The sequence below is a fragment of the Emys orbicularis genome, chromosome 5 (genome assembly GCF_028017835.1).
Source record: "Emys orbicularis isolate rEmyOrb1 chromosome 5, rEmyOrb1.hap1, whole genome shotgun sequence".
In the NCBI taxonomy this organism is placed as follows: Eukaryota; Metazoa; Chordata; order Testudines; family Emydidae; genus Emys; species Emys orbicularis.
In genome coordinates this window covers 102749503-102773088 of record NC_088687.1, presented here as the reverse complement: position 1 = coordinate 102773088, position 23586 = coordinate 102749503, and the positions used below count along the sequence as shown (strand labels likewise).

The following is a 23586-nucleotide window of genomic DNA, read 5'->3' as shown; positions in this document are numbered from 1 at the left end:
ATTTTTGTTGCTCTTCTGTAGACTTTCTCCAATTTGTCCGCATTTTTCCTGAAATGTGGCACCCAGAACTGGACACAATACTCCAGTTGAGACCTAATCAGCACAGAGTAGAGCAAAATAATTAACTCTCATGTCTTGCTTACACATCCCAGAATGTTTGCTTTTTTGGCAACAGTATTACACTGTTGACTCATTTAGCTTGTGATCCCCTACAACCCCCAGATCTCTTTCTGCAGTACTCCTTCCTAGGCAGTCATTTCCCATTTTGTATGTGTGCAATTGATTGTTCCTTCCTAAATGGAGTACTTTGCATTTGTCCTTATTGAATTTCATCCTATTTACTTCAGACCATTTCTCCTGTTTGTCCAGATTATTTTGAATTTTACTCCTATCCTCCAAAGCACTTGCAACCCCCTCTGAGCTGGATATCATCTGCAAATTTTATAAGTGTACTCTCTATGCATTATCTAAATTATAGATGAAGATATTGAACAGAACAGAACCCAAAACTGATTCCTGCAGGACCCCACTCAATATGCCCTTCCAGCTTTACTGTGAACCACTGATAACTACTCTCTGGGAATAGTTTTCCAACCAGTTATGCACCCACTTTATAGTAGCTCCCTCTAGATTGTATTTTCCTAGTTTGTTTATGAGGTCATGTGAGACAGTATCAAAAGCCTTACTAAAGTCAAGATATACCACATCTACCACTTCTCCCTTACCCTGTCAAAGAAAGCTATTAGGTTGATTTGACAGAATTTGTTCTCGATAAATCCATGCTGATTATTACTTAGTTTTATTTTCCCGAAGTCATAATCATTCTGAATATCACTTTATATACTGGAGATGGAGAATCACTAAGCAGTGCTTTTCCAGAGCAACATTCCTAAAAACTTCAGTTCATGAGAGAGGCAGTACATAAAAAAATAGATTTGCTTAAAGGTGGCTGACAATGGTATTCCTTTTCTAAAGAAGTACAGCTGTTAAAAATTAAATCATTAGCAGAAGAGAAGCAAGAAGCACTTCCTTTAGATGAGAATGAAGACTTGAGTTTTCTGTATATTAGCAACAAGGAATAAAAGCAAACATGGAGGGACTGAGTGAAAGAAAAGCAGATATGCAGGTGGGGTACATACACCAAATTTTAAAATAAAGCCACAGAACATTTATTTTGGACTCTACCAATTAGTTTTTGGTTTATTTTTCTCCCCTACCCAGATGTGCTGAACTAGGGGTGCTGGGGGCGCTGCCGCACTGCCTGGCTTGAAGTGGTTTTCATTATATGCAGGGTATACATTTGAATGAATGGCTTTCAGCACCCCCACTATAAAAATTGTTCAAGCACCTCTGCCCCCACCTTCTGAAAATACTCAATTTTGAGAGTAGTCACCAATTTATTGAAGACTTCATTGTTTCTTCAAGGAAATGTGATACAGTACTTTTGTACAGAACTTTTTGGTTATGCCTAGGCATGGCAGTTGAACTATGTATATATATAGGAGCACTCTAAAAATGCAATTCCAATAAGCACCAGGGATAAAATGAGACAGCAAATGAATCATTAGACGAAAACCTCCAAGCCCTCCACACCCCCACACACCCCCACTGAAAAGCTAACATTTTTGCTCAGTTTATTTAGTTTATCTGCTTTAAAAATGCACATTACAAGTACTCTGAATGAACTGAATTAACAGTAGTTAGTTACAAAAACTTTTCATAAAATACTAGTTTCCATTATCTACAATACTCTCTAATTAATCACAGCAGTACGCTAGAAGGTCTAATCTATTTTCTGGCAGTGGAAAATGATCAGGAGCATAACACTTTTAAACTGGGGAACTGTCCTTTTTATTATAAAAATGTACCAAATACAGATATGAAAGAATCAAACATACTTAAATTGCAAATGATACCATGGTGCTTTGGGGAATCTCTATATGTACAGATTATGAAGTCTGTTTGATACTGGGACTCTGTCAAACTGCATTTTGAATATGGGGCTTGTCTGAATTCTATCATCTTTTTATCTGCCTCACAGTGACACAGGGCTAATAATAATAACAACAACAGAAGTACTTGTGGCACCTTAGAGACTAACAAATTTATTTGCGCATAAGCTTTCGTGGGCTAAAACCCATGATATATATACATACATATACATACATACACATACACATACACACACACAGAACATGAAACAGTGGGTGTTACCATACACACTATAATGAGAGTGATCTGTTAAGGTGAGCTATTACCAGCAGGAGAGGGGGAAAAAACTTTTTGTAGTGGTAATCAAAATGGCCCGTTTCCAGCAGTTGACAAGAAGGTGTGAGGAGCAGTAGGGGGGAAGAATAAACATGGGGAAATAGTTTTACTTTGTGTAATGACCCATCCACTCCCAGTCTTTATTCAAGCCTAATTTAATGGTGTCCAGTTTGCAAATTAATTCCAATTCAGCAGTCTCTCGTTGGAGTCTGTTTTTGAAGTTTTTGTTGTTGTAATATTGCGACTTTTAGGTCTGTAATCGAGTGACCAGGGAGATTGAAGTGTTCTCCGACTGGTTTTGGAATGTTATAATTCTTGACGTCTGATTTGTGTCCATTTATTCTTTTACGTACAGACTAACCGGTTTGGCCAATGTACATGGCAGAGGGGCATTGCTGGCACATATCACATTGGTAATGTGCAAGTGAACGAGCCTCTGATAGTATGGTTGATGTGATTAGGTCCTATGATGGTGTCCCCTGAATAGATATGTGGACAGAGTTGGCAACGGGCTTTGTTGCAAGGATAGGTTCCTGGATTAGTGTTTTTGTTGTGTGGTTGCTGGTGAGTATTTGTTTCAGGTTTGGGGGCTGCCTGTAAGCAAGGACTGGCCTGTCTCCCAAGATCTGTGAGAGTGATGGATCGTCCTTCAGGATAGGTTGTAGATCCTTGATGATGCACTGGAGAGGTTTTAGTTGGGGGCTGAAGGTGACGGCTAGTGGCGTTCTGTTACTTTCTTTGTTGGGCCTGTCCTCTAGTAGGTAACTTCTGGGTACTTTTCTGGCTCTGTCAATCAGTTTCTTCACTTCAGCAGGTGGGTATTGTAGTTGTAAGAACGCTTGATAGATATCTTGTAGGTGTTTGTCTCTGTCTGAGGGGTTGGAGCAAATGTGATTGTATCGTAGAGCTTGGGTGTAGACAATGGATCGTGTGGTGTGGTCTGGATGAAAGCTGGAGGCATGTAGGTAAGTGTAGTGCTCAGTAGGTTTCTGGTATAGAGTGGTGTTTATGTGACCATCGCTTATTAGCACTGTAGTGTCCAGAAAGTGGATCTCTTGTGTGGACTGGTCCAGACTGAGGTTGATGGTGGGGTGGAAACTGTTGAAATCATGGTGGAATTCCTCAAGGGCTTCTTTTCCATGGGTCCAGATGATGAAGATGTCATCAATATAGCACAAGTAGAGTAGGTGCGTTAGGGGACGAGAGCTGAGGAAGCGTTGCTCTAAGTCAGCCATAAAAATGTTAGCATACTGTAGGGCCATGCGGGTGCCGCTGATTTGAAGGTATACATTGTCCCCAAATGTGAAATAGTTATGGGTGAGGACAAAGTCAAAGTTCAGCCACCAGGTTTGCCGTGACATTATCGGGGACACTGTTCCTGACAGCTTGTAGTCCATCTTTGTGTGGAATGTTGGTGTAGAGGGCTTCTACATCCATAGTGGCTAGGATGGTGTTTTCAGGAAGATCACCAATGGATTGTAGTTTCCTCAGGAAGTCAGTGGTGTCTCGAAGATAGCTAGGAGTGCTGGTAGCATAGGGCCTGAGGAGGGAGTCTACATAGCCAGATAATCCTGCTGTCAGGGTGCCAATGCCTGAGATGATGGGGCGTCCAGGATTTCCAGGTTTATGGCTCTTGGGTAGCAGATAGAATACCCTGCTCGGGTTCTAGGGGTGTGTCTGTGCGGATTTGCTCTTGTGCTTTTTCAGGGAGTTTCTTGAGCAGATGGTGTAGTTACTTTTGGTAACCCTCAGTGGGATCAGAGAATAATAGCTTGTAGAATGTGGTGTTGGAGCGCTGCCTAGCAGCCTCTTGTTCATATTCCGACCTATTCATGATGACAACAGCACCTCCTTTGTCAGCCTTTTTGATTATGGTGTCAGAGTTGTTTCTGAGGCTGTGGATGGCACTGTGTTCTGCACGGCTGAGGTTATGGGGCAAGTGATGCTGTTTTTCCACAATTTCAGCCCATGCACGTCGGCAGAAGCACTCTATGTAGAAGTCCAGTCTGTTGTTTCGACCTTCAGGAGGAGTCTACCCAGAATCCTTCTTTTTGTAGTGTTGGTAGGAAGGTCTCTGTGGGTTAGTATGCTGTTCAGAGGTGTATTGGAAATATTCCTTGAGTCAGAGACGTCGAAAATAGGATTCTAGGTCACCACAGAACTGTATCATGTTCGTGGGGGTGGAGGGGCAGAAGGAGAGGCCCCGAGATAGGACAGATTCTTCTGCTGGGCTAAGAGTATAGCTGGATAGATTAACAATATTGCTGGGTGGATTAAGGGAACCACTGTTGTGGCCCCTTGTGGCATGTAGTAGTTTAGATAGTTTGGTGTCCTTTTTCCTTTGTAGAGAAGCAAAGTGTGTGTTGTAAATGGCTTATCTAGTTTTTGTAAAGTCCAGCCACGAGGAAGTTTGTGTGGAAGGTTGTTTTTTTTATGAGAGTATCCAGTTTTGAGAGCTCATTCTTAATCTTTCCCTGTTTGCTGTATAGGATGTTGATCAGGTGGTTCCGCAGTTTCTTTGAGAGTGTGTGGCACAATCTGTCAGCATAGTCTGTGTGGTATGTAGATTGTAATGGATTTTTTACCTTCAGTCCTAACAATGGAGCACCTAAAACCTTGATGGTCCTCTATTCATATGAAAGCATCAATGGACAAAGAGTTGGCTACCAGGGCAAAACAATTTTTCAAGTCTGAACCCCAAGGGAGAGGTAACTAAGCTACAGATCACCTGGTGGGGGATCCCCATTATCTGATAAGGCTGATTGAGGTCACCTGACAAAGATGACTGGAGGTTATAAAAGAAAGATTCTTTCAGCCTTTTTGGAGAGAAATAGAGGAGACCAGAGAGATGCCATGTTCCAGAGGTGGAGCCAAGTGCAGGTGGGAAGTTGGAGAAGAAGGCTCCTGGACTCTTTAGCAGCCACTGAGCCAAATGCCAAAGAATGCTGAACAGTGGTGAGGAAATTGAGCTAGGGAATGGCACACAGATGTTTATTGATTTGTCTGGATCTGTATGTTTCTTGTTCTGGCTGAAGTAAAGAATAATTGGTTTTAGAATCATTTGCAAAGCCCATGGTTTGCTTCCACTATCTTATGTCCCTGAAGAGGTGAACTGTGTAAGCCAGAGTGCCTACACGGTGGAACTCCGGGAAAAGGTGTGCTAAGCCACTGACGAGTCTGACGAATCTGGCACTAGTTTTGAGGCCAACGGGAGCTCAGCTCTAAATAGAGATAAATACAGATCTGCATCCCCAGGGCATACCAAGAAACCCAAAGCCTGAGGCAGTGCCTGGACTATGCTCAGTCAGGAAACTTTAAAAAAAAAATTTCTCACAGGTGTAGAGTGTAAAGCCCAAACACAGATGCCTGGTGAATGTCCAGCAGGGGGAGTTTTACCAGAACTGTTACAGTTACTCATCATGAAAATAATAGACCAGCAGCTCATGGGTATTTCACACATTTTAGACACTCTATAGATATTTGCTTACATAACTGGGGTAAGCAATGGAAAAGGAAACACTCATAGTTTGTGCTGTAGAAGTAACATTTAGGCCTGGTGTACACTACAGTTAGGTCGATGTAAGGCAGCTTATGTAGACCTCTGTCAGTGTCTACACTAGAATGTGCTCCCGATGATGTACGTCACCCATCACACTGACGTAATTCCACCTATGCGAGAGATGTAGCACTTAGGTCTATGTAGTTAGGGTGACACAGTGTTCATGTAGACACTGCATTATTACATTGCCTGTTGGCTGTCAGCCTGCCGCGGGGCTGACAGCTGGAGTCCCTCCCACCCGATAGCCTGAGAGGTCAGCTGGGCTCAAAGCTGGAGCTTCCTCACCCCCCAACCCTGGTGTTGACAGCCCGAGCTATGAGCCTGGCGCAGGGCTCAATTTCATAGCAGGGAGCCTACTAGCAGTGAAATTGATATTCTTGTCAGTTTCTTGGCAGCTATTATTTCACATTTCCTCTCCAGCTCAGTCTGTCACCCCCGGGACAGGGGTGCTCCAGCTGTAAGTCCTGCACTGCTGTCAGTGCCCCACAATGCTCCACTTCAGTCAGTGCAAGTGCTCCTGGTGAGGATGCACACCACTGGCAAAAGGAGGGTAGTGTGGACACCAACACCCGCTTTAATTGCTGCAATGGCTGTAGGTCAACCTAACTTAAATCAACCTAATTTTGTAGTGTAGACAAGCCCTTAGGATTATGAGCGAACACCAAGTTACATACTAATCAGCAAGCTCTTACAACAGGTTAACATCATCATGTTTAAAGGACACTACCTTATTAAATAGGACTCAGTTGGCATTAACTAGTGGATATGACTATACACATCAAAAACATTAACGTTGTCAAGGGAAGGATTTGAGGAGGCAATCTCTTTGGATAGTAGTTTAACAAGAAGTGCTAAAACTAGGAAGGAAGAAAAAGGCTGGCTACCACGGGATTTATAAAAACTTCAGGATGTAACTGTGGAAGTGTGTGTCTGTGTGTCTTGAAGACTATTTAGTCCCTTCAAGAATACAATTAAAAATATTTATAATTCTTTTTTCTTAAGAAGGAGTTCCCCACCACCACCAATTTTACTAATCAGCTCATCAGTAAAACACACACCAATTCATGCATATTACTTATGGAACACAAGTCAGAGAGTTTTGTTTAACTTAAGTTTCCAACCCAGCACCAAGAACAGTCTAGCTTCTGTATTAACATATCAACCGCTTTACTGACATTCCATAAGCAGGTTACAGTATTCTAGGTCATCAACAATGGTGTTTGCTTCCTTCCCCCTAACAACATGACCCCCGCCCCAGAGGAAAAAAATTGGACTTGTGCCTTAGTTTTCTTCTTTGTGATGTATAAAGAAAGCCTGAAATAGGTGCCAACAAAAAGTTACCTTTTGCACTCTAGAAACTCAGATTTTATTTATCCCGGAGGACTATGGAAAATTATGAAATTATGACACCCCAGGAGTCTGAAAACTGAGATAATCAGAAAGGATTTTGAAATAAATTCTTTATTCCTTTGGTGAGATGGTGTTGGTTTTTGTTAACACCCATATAATTTCAATGCTAACCAATACTTTGAACAAAGTGTTAAAGATTCAACACCTCACCTTTTCAATTAAAGCAGCAGATCTTACAATATCCATTCTCTAAAATCCTACAGCTGTCAGGGAACACCAGTCTTAACATTAATAATATTACAGAGGTAAAAAAGCAAGCATTAAATTCACTCTCAGGTTCTCTTTATACACCATAAGGTAGCAAAAAAAAAAAAATTAAAAAAAGAACAAATCCAAAAAATGTTGTAAGCAGAAGCACACACAAAACCCAGGACTATAAGCAAGACAACAGCTAAACAAACAAACAAAAAATCAAGTATATATTTTAACATGAATGCATTCTGACACAATATCATTATACAGCACAATCTACAAACAACAAATACACGATATGTAGTGCTGCCTAATGGATAGAGCACTGGACTGTGTCTCAAAACACCTGGGTTCTATTCCTGGCTCTGCTACGAGGAGAATACTGCCTTTGTAAAGTTCTTTGAGATCAACTGATAAAAGCACTACAAAAACTGGGTATTATATTTCGGGATTCAGAGGACAATACCATAGAATCCCATTTAAAGTAGAAACCATGTATTTACACAAAATAACTAGAACCAGTGTCCAAGAAAATGGACAACTATAATTTTCCCCTCATCTCACAACCACCCCATGCAGCTTATTCCTTCTCCTTACTCTTCCCTATTGTAAAAGCCTAGGAGAGAAAATGGGCTTTGTAGCATGACCCAAAAAGGTCAAGATACACGGACAGTGTCCCTTTAAAAATAAGGAGAGCAAAAAGGTAAAAAGAAACTAAAGCTAAATGAGCTCAAGACTACACCGAACCATTTAAACATTAACATCAACTTGAAATATAGTCAATTTGACAATTATGGAAGAACTTCATCAATTTGTGACTTAAAAATTAAAAAAGAAAATCAGCAGGAGAAAGTGATTTTCTATACAGGGAAAACATTGAAGACAATCACAAATGTTGTCAAATGCACAGAGAAATACTAGTCCATATAGGTTCCTATACCAGCCTCATCACCATACTATTGAGTGCCCTCCTGTAATGCATTAAGCGATGTGACTAACATGTGTCACGTCTGGTTTATTGGTTCTCTTATTCGCTCCCCAAAGAAAGACGTGTATTGTAGTGTTTCATTGTGCTAGCGCTGTTTGAAAACAAGGCATATTGAAAAAGCTGTTTAAATCTTACAGTAATCATAGAGCTTGATCCTGCAAACATTTCTGCACCCATCTGAGTAACTATGCAAATGATGAAACGTACTGAGTTTGGTTGGACTTTTGAAATGCATAATGTAAGTCACACGCAAGATGTTTTCAAGGATAAGGATTTGGGATCTGCTTACAGACACTTCACCAACTAAAGTTTCTAAATCAGTATATTTAAACCAGTGCAAGTGAAATTTGTGAGAGCAGAATAAGTCTTAGCTATTATTTGTAAGACCAATTTAGCTACACTAGCAAACATTCCTAGTGTATATGCAGCTTACACCAGCAAGAGTGCTTCTTCTGGTCTAGTTTATGCAAGTTCCCTGAACAAAATAAGCTATACCAGCAAAGAGTGCTTCTGCAAGGGTAACTGTGTACATACTAGGGGTTTTGCCAGTATAGAAATATCACATGTCTAATCAAACACTGCTCTATTGGCAAAAGTTTTATTTTAGACCTGGCCTCAATTCTAAAGTCATTACTAACTTATCGGGCGGGGAGGGGTGGGGAACATATCCTTTTTCCATTTACAGTGTATAGGTAACTTGTGCTCCAATATACTAACCGTTATTAAATACAAGTATACACTGTTTTTTTTTCAGCTGCATTCAGACATCAAAACCAAATCTTCCATAAAATTACATTTGCTTTAGTTGGGAGAGCCTAACTGAAACACCTGGAGCCAGCAGAAGGGATTTCCACAAGTCTGCATTAGCACTTCGCTTTAGGACCTCCAGATCTACTGGCATCACTAACTCACTACATATTTTGCATGTTAAGATTAAAAAATTAAGCTGATACTTTTTTTAAAAATATAATTTGTTCGGTGATGCAGATGACATCTTTCACTGGGTTAGTTCCAATGTTTACAATGTCACGAAGATATTTAAGAAAGAGCAGACAAAACATTCAGCATAAACAAGAATATTAAAGAACGAGAAACAAAATAACCTGCTCACATTTTTTTTTTATTGTTTTGTACCATACATGTGAAGAGCAACACAGCTTCTAGTATCAGCAAAAAGAACAGGAGTACTTGTGGCACCTTAGAGACTAACAAATTTATTTGAGCATAAGCTTTCGTGGCCTACAGCCCACTTCATCAGGTTCTACGCATCCGATGAAGTGGGCTGTAGCCCACGAAAGCTTATGCTCAAATAAATTTGTTAGTCTCTAAGGTGCCACAAGTACTCCTGTTCTTTTTGCGGATACAGACTAACACAGCTGCTACTCTGAAACCTGTCACTTCTAATATCAGTCATTCATTCATCAAACATCTTTACACGTCAACATTTCTCCCCTCAAAGCCTTCAGCATATTGTCATTAGATGTAAATGCTCATAGCTATACAGAAATTAGAACAAAAGAGTTATTTTTATTTTGATATGTAAAATTTAACTCTGGAACTTCCAGAGACATCAAGAAAATTCACAACTCAGGCTTCACATTCAGTCTAACTCACTCCAACACACCTGGGAACATTCAGCTTCTGTACAGAACTACAAAACCTTCGAAGATAAAGCATTCCAAGGCCTTTAGATCTAATGTCTTAGAAGAGAGTTTTTGAAGTTCCTGCAATGTGTCCCTTTGTATGCCCAAGAAGGGCTATTAAGTCACATTACCCAATTTAGTTTTTCAAGTTATTAGTTTAATAATGTTTGTATTTGTATATTAAAGTACAGCATTCAGACAACAAAGCAGGATAAAGTACAAGCTCAGTCCATGCTTAGTGTTCAACCAAAGGTAGAAAATGTACATTAATTCCATAATGCTGCTTCTGTGGAAGGAGGTGGAATTACACAGATACTCGCATTGGGAAATTAAGCCAGAGCCAACCTTGCTTAGGTATGGACTCTATATTTTACCAAAAATCCTAGGCAAATCACTCATGTTGTAAATTATTTTTCTTTCAGAGATATGTTGTGCTTATTTGCAACCTTCTGACATCCTACAGCAGGGGTAGGCAACCTATGGCACGCGTGCCGAAGGTGGCACGTAAGCTGATTTTCAGTGGCACTCACACTGCCCGGGTCCTTGCCACCGGTCCAGGGGGCTCTGCATTTTAATTTAATTTTAAATGAAGCTTCTTAAACATTTTAAAAACCTTATTACTTTACATACAACAATAGTTTAGTTATATATTATAGACTTATAGAAAGAGACCTTCTAAAAACATTAAAATGTATTACTGGCACGCGAAACCTTAAATTAGAGTGAATAAATGAAGACTCGGCACACCACTTCTGAAAGGTTGCCGACCCCTATCCTATAGTTTTCTCAAGATGTATGACATTATATCAAATCTGTTAACTAGGGGTTATGTCTACACTGCAATTAAAAACCCACTGATGGCCCATGCCAGCTGACTTGGGCTCGCAGGGCTCAGGCTAAGGGGCTGTTTAATTGAGGCATAGACATTTGGGCTTAGGCTGCAGCCTGAGCTCTGGGACCCTCCACATCACAAGGTCCTAGAGTCTGGCCTCTGCTAGCATTAATATTGCCTTTATCCCTTCTTTCATCTCTCAGATACTGCTGCTCTTCTTCCACAGAACCATCATTAGCCTCCAGTCACTGTCCATTCTTTTGGCAGTTCAAGGAAAGCAGATGGGACAGAATGGTTCCCCTCCTGCAAGGTCCAAAGCAGCTCTAATGTTTGCAGTAGTTTATTGAGTGATTAAGTTTCTTTCTCACAGAACACTTGTTTAGTATTATGTAACAGATTTCATATTTGGCACCATAACTGTGTTCTCTGTACTCTTGAGCGCCAGGCTGTCCCATCAATGACCCACCCGCCTATGTTTGTTTGAATGGAGGATTTGCAACCCTCTAATAAAATAGAACGAGAATTACTGGTCAAGTTGATGTATATAGTACTTTGAAGCTGTTTAACTATGGATTCAGATTCTCTCAGAATAAACCCTCTTTGCAACAAAGATCAAATCTGTTTTTGTTTTTTTTAATACAGACTATACAAAACCAGAGATTAAATACTATATTTTCTTTATTTTTCCAAGTCTCTCATACTGTAACTTGATAAATCTACCACTGTAATGCAAGTCTGATTACTTAAAGCACTTGCCATCAGCTTGTTTTTTACTAAACATAAAATATCCTTTAAACAATGCTTTAATGTTCTTTCATTCATTGGCAAAGAATTCTATTTTATTTCTGCTTTTCAAACTGTGTATAGTTTTAGTCCAATGGATCTTCTGGTGTGTCCTTTCAGGGTTCTTCGTTGCAACAATCAATATTTACAATTGATTAAGCTGAGTACACCTGAAGTAGCAGTTTGTCCCTCTGTATAGTTCAGAGATTTGTATTACCACACTGGTAATACAAGCATGGAAATAAAGTTGTTTGGTAAAATTTTACAAGATATTATTTAAGAAAACTGCCTCTTGATAGTCTGATGTAATTAGCATTAAAACTAAAGATGATCAAACTGCAGCCTGCTGATATTCTTCATACAGCTCCCCTCCTACAGGCCTGATGAACAGTACTGATACAGGTTTCAGAGTAGCAGCCGTGTTAGTAAAACTATTTCCCCATGCTTATTCCCCCCCCTCCCCAACAGTTCCTCATATCTCCTTGTCAATTGCCGGAAATGGGCCATTTTTATTACCACTGCAAACAGTTCTTTTTCTCTCCTGCTGATAAAAAGCTCACCTTAACTGATCACTCTCCTTATAGTGTGTATGGTAACACCCGTTGTTTCATGTTCTCTGTGTGTGTATATATATCTATCTTCCTACTGTATTTTCCACTACATGCATCTGATGAAGTGGGCTGTAGCCCACGAAAGCTTATGCTCAAATAAATTTGTTAGTCTCTAAGGTGCCACAAGTAGTCCTCTTCTTTTTTTAGTATTGATACAGTTCAGCCAAATTCAGCTCCTCCTATCAGAGGAAGTACTGTTTTTCAAATGTGGCCACGAGCAACTTTTCTTACAACCACAACAGCCTCCTGGTTGGTGATTGGGGAGGGAGAAGCAAAGCAGCAGCCCTGCCTCCTAAATGAGCCACCTTGGTGTTGGTTGCTGGGGCCACCAGCAGAGGTCAGTCCCTTGTCCTAGCTAGCTGGGAGGCTGTGAAAAGTTATATTAACAAACATAGAAATATCACTTTTCACAGAAGACTTGCTAGTTAATTATATAAATTACTATGATTTGGACATGTATATGCGCATATTGATTTGTTTTTCCTGAAGTTAATTACCGTAATTTTTTAGGGAAAAGTATCAGAGCAGCCACCAGCAAGAGTGGCCATAGACTAACTCAGATATCAGATGCAAAGCCTCTACCTAGTTCAGTTTCTTCCCCAAGCCCTACTTATTTCTGAATTCAGTGCAATAGTGGTAAAAGTGTCTGCCCAAAATTTTCAACCAGGGCTTTACTGCAGGACTCCTGTGAAAGAAAAATAGCCTCCAGCTGCTGCCCTCCAAGCAAGGTCTATGTTCTGTTAGAAGCAAACATAACTAGCTATGCATCAATGTATAGCCCACACATCACTGACTACTTCAAAGTCCCTAAAATGATTCTACAGATTCTAAGAAGTGGATGAACATGAGCTGTGTTTCCTGTTTTTTCCAGTTCAGATATGTAGAGCCTGGTCTACAATTAAAACTTAGCAACGTCGCTCAAGGGTGTGAAAAATTCATTAGAAGTACTTAAGCCAATTTATGCCCCAGTATAGACACCACTAGGTTAATGGAAGGATTCTTCTGTCTGCCTAGCTACAGCCCCTCAAGGGGATAGATTTACTACAGCGATGGATAAACCCCTTCTGTCACTGTAGAAAGCATATATACTACAGCAGCACAGCTGCAGAACTCCTGCTGCTGAAGCACAGCCGTAGCCTCAGTCAGCCAAACAGCCCAAGTTAGAGCTGGTGAACTACATACTCAGGTTTTTGTTCACTTCCCCCGTAAGTATTATTAAGCCAAGAAAATATAATGCAGTTTCTTTTCTTATGTTATCTCAGATATTTAACTACAGACATCTCAGAACACAAGATTTCATCCCCTTGAAGTTGTTTATTAGAAAGGCTGCTTCCAAAAACTTAGTTTGTAACCTTTTAAAACACTATAGTTATTTAAGATTCAAACTTTATTTTGGCTGTGAGTTAACATTTTACATTTTTATTTTTCCCTCTCCTTCCTCGTGCTCAGGGGTGCCACATCATTAGCATTGATTTTAATTTATGTCCTGTGTTAGCAGTTTAAAAATAAGAACTTGGAAAACATTGCAAATATGTAATATCCTTCCTTAATAACTTGAAAGGGAACAATAACTGGGCCATGAGAAGAAAAACAAATACTAAGACTCCCACCTAAGTAAGAGAATTTCATTTAAATTGAAGAAGTCTCAGATCTATAATGCTGACTCGCTACCCTTTGAAAAAAGATAGTGGCACATTTTACTGGAATCTATTTTCAGTAGAGGCTGAAAAACCATGGTGGCCTGCACATCCAGAGAACGACTATGAAACGTCAACACTGAAAGAAATGTTAAAGTCCAGTTGTGGAGAAGAGTGAACACTCAAATTCCAAACTGCACAGAAAGGGACAAAAAAATTGTATATATTTATATATCTAAAAATGCACCTATCCTTTTGTCTCTCAAGTTAACAAGGTGGCATTAGGTGCCAGAACAGATAGAAAGTGGCTCACAAATAGAGCAGTAGCAGGAAACCCAGACCCCTAATTCTGCCCTCCATCCAAGCAAGAAAGCCTCCCTCAGAACGATGACACCAGTGCTCCTGCCCTGCTCCACTTCCTTGGTAACCCCAGAAACAGTTAAAAAAGGATCAAGAAGCAATCACTTAAAGGAGCTTCTCCCCTCCTGGGCAAGGAAAAAACTGTTTTAAAAAAAAAAAAAAGAGTGAAAGGGTACCAAAAACTTAATTCATTGACTCATGTGGTTGAAAATGAAACTTGAGGACAAGAATCAGAAAGAACCCAGGTTTTGTTATTTAGCTATCATTTCTATTGTAGCAGAGGCTAGAAGCCCCATTCATTGACCAGGACCCCCTTGCACTAGGTCCTGTACAAACACAAACAAAGATCAGTTGTAAACGTTTTGGGACAGGGACTAATTATTCACAATTTTTGTAATTTAGTCTGAGCTTTTTTCTTGAACACCAGTTTACACAAAGCCTACATGCAAAACTGTACTGGATTAACAAAAGGTGGTATTTTAAACTGATTTAGCAAAACTTGCCCAAAACCCTCTTTAGACACACTGAAGATTTAAAACCAATTCATATCACTCAAGCTTTCAATGGTAAAGTTACAGATACAAGCTAAGGTGGCAAACAATTTTAAATCATTGTGTCACCACAGAGGGATTTGCACAGGCTTAATTAAAATCAGTTTAAAAACCTATTTTAGTTAAACCAGCACAGCTTCTGTACATAGACAAGCCCTGTATTTCAACAATCTGTTTTAGGGTATGTCTACATTTAAAATGCTACAGTGGCACAGCTGTAGCAGTTCAGTGTAGACACTCACTACAGAAACAGGAGGGGTTCTCCCCTCACTGCAGTTAATCCACCTCCACCGCGGACCTAGCACTGTCCACACAAGGGGTTACATTGGCATAGCTATGTCTCTCGGGGGGGGGTGAATTTTTCACACCCCTGACATGTGTAGCTATGCCAACTTTAGTTTTCAGTGTAGACCAGCCCTTACACTATAGATAGGGCCCTATCAAATTCACGATCATCATGGACCATGAAATCTGGCTATTGTAGGGGAGGGACAGGGCTGGGGGCACCCTAGCCATGGGCTCCTACTTTGGGCCAGGCTCCAGCTAATCCCAGCCCAGACTGGGGAGGGAAAGGACTTCCTTTTCCCTTGCAGGAGCCACTCCGGGAGCTGGGTCAGACCCACCTCTGGGAACCTCCCCCAGCTGTAGGAAGCTCCATGGTAGCTGGCTGGGACAGGCCACAACCCAGGCGGAGAGGCTGCAGCCCCAGCTGTCAGCACCCCTCACCCCAACCCAGAAGGAGAGGCTGCCAGGAAACCCCAAACGTAGGGTAACCCGCTCCCCCATACCCTGCAATCCTCACTTCATGCTGCTACTGACAGTGGTGCTGGCTTTAGAGCTTGGAGCCCAGCCAGCAGCCGCTGTTCTCCAGTTGCCCAGCTCTGAAGGTAGCGCCCCCGCCAGTAGCAGCACAGAAGTAAAGGTAGCGATCCCACGACCCCCCCTACAGTAGCCTTTCCCATGACCCCCTTTTGGGTCGGGACCCCCATGGTTACAATACCCTGAAATTTCAGATGTAAACATTTGAAACCATGAAATTGACTATTTTAAAAATCCTGTGACCGTGAAATTGTCCAAAATGGACCGTGACTTTGGTAGGGCCTTAACTATAGAGGATAGTTGTCACTATCATTTCTGATACTCAGCTGAAAACTGAAATTTAAGCACAGTTGTAATTTTCTCCACACTTCCCCGAGATTGACATCCAGTGGGTCACAGATGTGAAGAAGTGTAGCTGAGCAGCTGTCTTTTTAGAAAAGGGGAAGGGAAGAATTTCATCATAAACCCAGAAAGGAAGTGAGTCTGACTTCCCCAATCTCTTATGAGTTACCTGTCCCAATGTTTTACAAGTCCAGTTTACAAAAACAAGGTCCTGCCCATCTGATGATACTTGGCACTAACTGATTTTTAAAAAGAATATGTTACTAAACTCTCCTCCCACTCAGGTACGCCACTCCACAAATTCACCAGCGTAATTATCTTCAAGCTCAACAGAACTAAACCTGAATAGACATTTACTGTACATGCATTAAATGTCTGTACATGCTCACAATTCCAGTCTTCTGGCTAATTAAACAAATCTGTATAAATGCCAGTTTCTCTCCATGAAGCTATAGCACATAACCTGCACAGCAACTATAGCATGCACAAACCTGTATTGCATATACCAACATAGATATGTGACAAAGGTTAATGTAAGTCTTACTCAGTAGTATTTTACATAAACATGAATGAAAACTGAGAGAAGAAAGGCTATGTTTGGGGGGGGGGGGAATTCCCTCTTTTTCTTACAATCTCCTGCCCCCACACACACACCAGAAAAAAATAATTAGTTCCCTTGGCAGAAGACCTGAGTCAATACAAGTTAGTAACTCCAGAAGATGAGCCTGTTTTAATGAAAATTTGGGATTGACAGATAAGAGTCAACTTTGCCAACACCTGGATATGACGCTAAAAGTTAGTGTGTGCTCCAAGGCTTTGTCTACGCTATGATCTTTCAGACCCACAGCGTGCATCTACACTGCAGCTGGGAGCGAGTCTCAGGTAGATGGGGCTGATTTTTTTATATGCCACCCCAAGAATTCACCAGCGTAACTGTCTTCAAACTCAACAGAACTAAATTTGAGTCAGGCCCAACTGCCCACCAAGGCTTGAGAGCATAGGCGGCGGGTATCATCCCCAAACAGCCAGGCGTGGCCCCGCCCACACTCTGCCCCCAGGCTCCCCCTCCTGCTTCCACTCAGCACAGCTCCAGGATGGGGCTGGGCTGCCTGCCCTCCCAACACTCCGTGGCTGGGGCCCCGCCACCCGCCCTCCCAGCGCTCCGGGGGAGGCTGGGGGCACTAGCCTAAGACAGGGGCCTGCAGCTGCGGTGGGAGTGACTCTGGGCTCCATTGGGGGGGGCACGTGACACGGAAGCGGGGGGATGGGGGCTAGCCTCCCCCAACTGGCAGTTCACGCACCGTCCATGCGTGAGAGGCTGAACCACAACATCCATATTGTTATTTTTTGCATGCTAACTTGAGCTCCACTAGTGTGAGTTGATTTACCTGGGCTGGGAGGTTTGCTCCTAACTACAGTGTAGACCGCGGTCGGCAACCTGCGGCACGCGAGCTGATTTACTGTGGCAGGCTGCTGCTGGCCTGGGGTCCCAGCTGCTGGTCCGCTCAGCCCGCTGCTAGTCTGGGATTCCATCCGCCGGCCACCGTAAATGTAAAATGTATTACTGGCACGCGAAACCTTAAATTACCGCGAATAAATGAAGACTTGGCACACCACTTCTGAAAGGCTGCCGACCCCTGGTGTAGACATACCTTTAGGTGCAGCTCCTCCAGCAGAAGCCATAGTACAGATAAAGCTAGGCTGTTTTTACCACTATATTCCCCAGCCCAGCTGCACCATTTGGGAATGATAGATCTGCAAAATCACAGTGTAAAAAGCCTTGGAGCAATGCTTAATATCATACCCAGGTGTTTGCTTAGGTTAACCCTTCCCTAGTAAACTCAAAATTTCAAATTAAACAAGCCAATCCATTGGATTTACCAACTCCATTCCACAAGACTATTCAAAACGATAGTTAATTTAAAAGTCACACTATAAACAAGTATCTTTACCTACAATTCTGGACACGACCTTAAAAATTAATGAATTTTTTAAAACCAAATTTACATGTCACTAATTATGCTCCAATTACTTTCTGCATTTCTTATCTTGGACAATAAAAAGCAATGAAGTCAGTTTCCACTTTTAGTTTATTAGTACTGCAATGTTTGGGTTAAAATCCATATAGAGGACAGTTTTCATTGAAATTTCTTTGTAATGTGAATTATCTACAGGGTTCTCATGAATTATAAAAATTCAATTACTAAAGTTTAAATTTTGAACCAAATTTAAGTTTGCATCTATTTGAAGGGATGCTGTCATCTTCTGTTTCAGGGACCACTTTATCTTCCTCAAGCAGCAACAAGAAGCCTTTGAAGAGAAGTCATCTACCTGGAATGTATGTAACTGACTTAATTTTGGACCCAAGTTTAACGCAGACATGCCAAATTCATATAAGAAATGCAAAAAACAAGTCACGAAACCAGTATGCTAGAGGTTTGTTTTAGCAAAAATTGGGCAACTTGCACCACGAGGTGAACTTGAAAAGCCAAGAACTTTCTTGCTACAGCTTTGAAACATTGCAGGGACCTCACTACCCCCAGCTGTGCTTCTAGTTATGGGAGAATTTTTTTTCACTTCAAGGTCCCAGAAACAAAGGCAAGGTTTTCATCTCGAGGCCAAAAGACCAAAACATCAAGACACTTGATCACGGCCTTGGATAGACCAAGAGACTACCTACACTTGACCAGAGCTCAAAGAGCACAAGAAGCTGTACCAAATTGAACTCTCATTTGCGGGGGCGGCGAGGGCGAGAGCTCTTCCAACTATCAGAAAAGTAAGGCCACCTAGAGAAAGGACAACTGCTCGGGGAGGAAATACCAAGACCGAGCTCTGCTTCTCCTCTTCCACTTCGGAGACTACATAATACAACTCAACTCCTCAAAAAGTGCCTGTGGCCCCAGCCTGCAGCTCTCACCTCGGGCAGAGATTAGGAGACTCCGGAGGCAGCGCCTCCTCCCAGTAACAAGCGGCTGCACTGGGCTAGCTACCCGGAAGGACCCGGGTCACCCCCAGAGCTCCGGCTGCCTCTGTTCCCCCCAGGGTGTGCCCAGGCAAGGCAGGTAGTGGCGAGTGAGCCGGCCCCCGAGGAAGTCGGAGCGCAGTAAGAGGGAGAAGGAAGCAAGGTAGAGGCAGAGGAGTAGAGCAGGGCGCTGCGCTAGGGGACGCCGGGGTGGGACGGGGAGCCGGGGGAAGTAACGAGGAGGGGCCCGGGAGATCGCTGGGCTAGGACGGGGACTGAGCGAGGCTCTGGGGCGGCCCGTGGGGGGATGCCCACCCGCTCAGGGGGAGGGGCGGCGGGGGACAAGCGGAACGGACCCCCGGGGCCACACACACCGGGGTGCTCGGCGGGACGCAGGCGTGCAGCACAGGGAGGCCGCAGCCGGGGGAGGCGAAAGCAGGCGCGGTGAGTGACCCTGCGGCGGGCGGGGGAGAGTCAGGGGTCGGGAAGCGGGTGCTCGGGGGGCGGCGGTTCCAGTCCCGGCCCAACGAAACTCCTACGCGGCGCAAGGAAACAACGGAGTCACCCACCGAGGTCGGAATGGTTCCCCTGGGCGGCCACCGCGCCCCGCATCGGGGGAGCCGGGGAGACCCCGGCCGCCACCGCCGATCCCCACGGAGCCATCCCTGATCCCAGCTGTTGCAGCTCGAGCTGCACAGCCTTTGCCTTCCAGCCCGCCCCGCCTAGGGGCCGCGTCGCTCCCTCGCAGCACTGAGCATGCCCGGGAGCAGCTGAGCCTCGCCCCGCCCCTGAGGCCTCCTAGGGCTGCTCAAGGAGCGGGCAGGGAGGGAAGGGGCAAAGCCTGGGGTAAATGATGCGGGCGGAGGGGGGGATGCAGAGAGAGGGGCCACTCTAGGGGCTTGTTCCCCTGCTGGAAGGGCGCCTCTCTGAGCCCTCCGGCCCTGGGGCGGGTCACGGGTTTATACCGTGTGATCCAGCCTCACGCCTACATAATCTCGCTCAGAAAGCAAAAGTAGCTGCCGGCTGGGGAGTTGATATAGTGACTGTCCCAGTGCCATCACTGCAAGGAAGCAAATGTAATAAAATATAAACCGCTATGTTCGTCCTGCTCCTGCCAAATGCAGATTGGGGACACAAAAGGGGGGGAAGCTGGCCGGCCTAAAGCGTAAGATGTCAGGTAAAGACAAACGTTTCCCTCTGCTCCTTGTGTGTTTCCCATATTTACACGTAGTAAGGAGTAAATTTGCAAAGATTACCCAAACATTTTGCTATAATTACCCACCACATTTAGAGCCTGAGCCTTCAAGAGGATCAACAGAGAGCTCTTGGAAGTATTGAGCTCTACCTGGCTTGATTGATCTAAACAGAATATTCCTTATCCAGAGCTCTAGCCACATGTACCTGTGGAATCCCTAAAGTTTGGCCTTTTGAATAAAATTTGAAATATGATTGAAAGAAATTTCATTTGCTTGTAATTAATAAAAGGCCTTTTTTAAAGATGACACTGTTTTTTAAGAAAATTGTGTTTGGCTGTAGGCATGAGGAATTTTGCCCACGAAGGAATAAGTTTCAGAATTTGTGTCAGCCCTTTACCCCTCTTGACACCATTTCATTTTTTGTTATAATTATAGTAAATAGTGGACGTACTGGAATGAGAGCTTTATAAAAAAACACAAACATTTGGCCAAATCCTGCTTGCTTGCAGTTTATGCCAGTGCTGAATGATTCAATGCAGGCTGATAAGGGGTACCTAAAAGCCCTTCCATCAATCCACTGGAACTATACAGGGACAAAGTTGGGGTGGAGAGGAGTTTGTGTTACAAAGGCAATTACATGCTGGAGGGAGTCACAAAATTATGTGTAAGAAATGCTGAAATAGGCAGTTATGAAATAACCTGCACACAGTGAGAGAAAGTTTCTCCCTGCCCACTGTTAATTATAATCTGGCATATGCTTTGAAGCATATATATCTTTTACCATTTAGTTGAGTTTGTATGTTATTAATGTATTTTAAAAACTTCTAACTGTTGTAACTCCTGCTTTTTTCATTATTTTGAGATGGTAGAGCATCACAAATGGCAAGGAGCAGGGCCAAAGAGCTGAGTGTTAGTCTGTTATGGCTTTCCTTTTTACCAGCTCCTCACAGAAAATTGTTGATATACATCAGTTGGCTGAACTTCCTGCTTTGAGGTGATTGTCAAAAATAGGATTTAGAAGTATGTAGACAGTGTGGTTTTGTGGAATGGAGAGGCAAGAGAAAATGGTTTTTATCTGTGGTTTGACTCACTGTATCTTGCACATCATTTATGGGCTGTTTTTAGAGATGCTTAGAACTTGCCACTCCTGTGCACTTCAGTGGAAGTTGTGGGTGTTTAGCACTTCTGAAAATCTGACTACTCAACTTCTCTGTACCTTCATTTCCTCCATCTGGAAAATGCAGATACACCTACCTTTGACTCTTTGGGGTCCAATCTAGACCAGTGAGGGGCTGTGTCATCCATGCCCTGTAACTGGGGTGCCTCACAATGCCTTGATGCTGTAGCTCCAACATGGACCACTCACAAGCAGCCTTTCAGCATATAAGCCACACTCTGGCTTCCACCAACCTTAGTTCCACATGCAGGGTGACTTCAACACATCCCCCGTCCTGGAATTCCGCCCCCCCCAAAGTGTGTGTTCTGTACTACACTGTGAGCCCTCTCGTGGCCAGTTTAGGTAACAAAGGTCCATTGTCCCTGTCAGGGAACAATATATAGCAACTTGGCACCTTAAATTGAGTTACCCACACACTTTGCAACATTGTAATTTTTGTTCTTTACTCAGAATTAATCCAAAGTGATTTTAAATGAGTATAAGAATTAGGGCATTAAAGTCAGAAATGGTTACAAGAAAAATAAAGATAAAATGCTTCCTAGTACTAAAACTTTACAAATTAAGATTAGTTTAAGGTAAAATTCTTACCATATGCTTTCAGCTGCATTACTGACCAATCATCAAGTCAGGATCCTTCCCAAAGTCAAAAAGCTGGATTCCTTTGTCTTCTTAGGTGGAAAACAGAGATGGACAGGGAGAGAGAACTTGTGGTGTTTTTGCCCCTTGCTTTTATAGTTCAGTCACCCTTTGAAATGCAGTTCCCTGAGAGGGACCCCTAGATAAAGTTCTTTCCAGCTCAGAGCAAGGAGTCTTGTGGCAGGGGGAGGGGAGGAGAGTTCATGCTGTTGATTGCCAAAATCAGATTTGTTTGTTCCTGTCCCCTTTCTTTGCAAAAGCTAGGTGATGGCCCATCAGTTTTTATGACACCTGGTTGAGGCATCAACTTGCCCTTTATCTTTGAGAAACAGGTTTACCCACTCCCCAGGCTTGTCTGGCAAATACACTTCAGTCTTGATTTCAGCTTATGTTCAGAACTCTACATATAATATTACTACATATATTTTACCATGATATTGACCAGCAAGTTATTAGTTTTCAAATTACACCTCTACCCCGATATAACGCCGTCCTTGGGACCCAAAAAATCTTACCGTGTTATAGGTGAAACCGCGTTATATTGAACTTGCTTTGATCCGCCGGAGTGCGTAGCCCCACCCCCCCGGAGCACTGCTTTACCGCGTTATATCCGAATTCATGTTATATCGGGTCGTGTTATATCGGGGTAGAGGTGTATATTTTACGAGGCATATTTTATACAAAGATAGTGTGTAGGGTGGAAAACATGGGTGTATGCTGTCACACTACCATGATTACTTCTCCGAGTTGGTGTATGACTGTCAGTAAATGTTTGTGAATTCTTTGGAGGGAAAGTGTATAAGTGAGTGTTAGTAATATTTTATTTAGGGCTGTTCCTTTGTCTTCTCTAACACAACTGTAGAATCCATTGAAGGTGTTAGGCACGCAGCTGTCATATTCATATCTGAAGACAAGAACAAATACTGAACCCTCCTGCCCAGGCCTTTAACAGGATATGTTCAAAGGACCAATTCTAGACACATGAACAGTGCTGTTCCTTGGTGGCTAATGTGATGGTGCTGGGAGTCGTGAAAATACTACTATTCTTCTAATAAGTAGGAGGAATTTGAAGGGTGTTTTTTTAATTTTACCTGGACCCTACATTAAGTAAAGAAATTAAACCCAACCCCTACTCTGAGCTTTTTTTTTTTTTTTTTTTTAAATGTCACCTCTCACCTGGAGCCAACATACAGGATCAAGGCACCTGCCTTGTGGCAGTCCCCTCCTGAAAGCAGGGTTAATTTGCTTCTCATTTCTCCTTCAGACAATTAGAACAAAGGCAGCGTGTTTGTTTCTTTTTGATAGGCTGAGGAAAGATTCTAATCTCCTATCTTCCAAGGGGACCCTTGGAAGCAGACTACCCATAATGCATTGCAGTCTAGTTAATTCCCTATCTCCATCCCATTCTCCAGCCCTGAGCCCTCTCCAGGGACTACAGCTTTTTGCACTGGCTGGGAAGGTCCCCTGTACACAGCTAGTTCAGGGTGCCATTTCCATCTCCTTTGAGGTAGCTTTAGGGGGCCAGAGCAGTGTAAGAGGGCCTTGGCATAAAAGAGAATTTAGTATGAGTAACTATGAGTCAGTGTTGCTGCTGAAGGTAAATCCCCATGGCAGCATAGA

At 42.8% G+C, this 23586-nt stretch overlaps 1 protein-coding gene across 1 annotated transcript in view; it reads right to left on the bottom strand.

Annotated features, from left to right (window-relative positions):
- Positions 1–19668, bottom strand: part of RELL1 (RELT like 1) — a 34687-nt gene extending 15019 nt beyond the window's left edge. Inside the window, exon 1 of the mRNA XM_065405503.1 lies at positions 19527–19668. Within this exon, the coding sequence (XP_065261575.1) occupies positions 19527–19620 (94 nt within the window). The 5' untranslated portion in view covers positions 19621–19668. The remainder of the gene's footprint in view (positions 1–19526) is intronic.
- Between the last annotated feature and the right edge of the window lie 3918 nt (positions 19669–23586).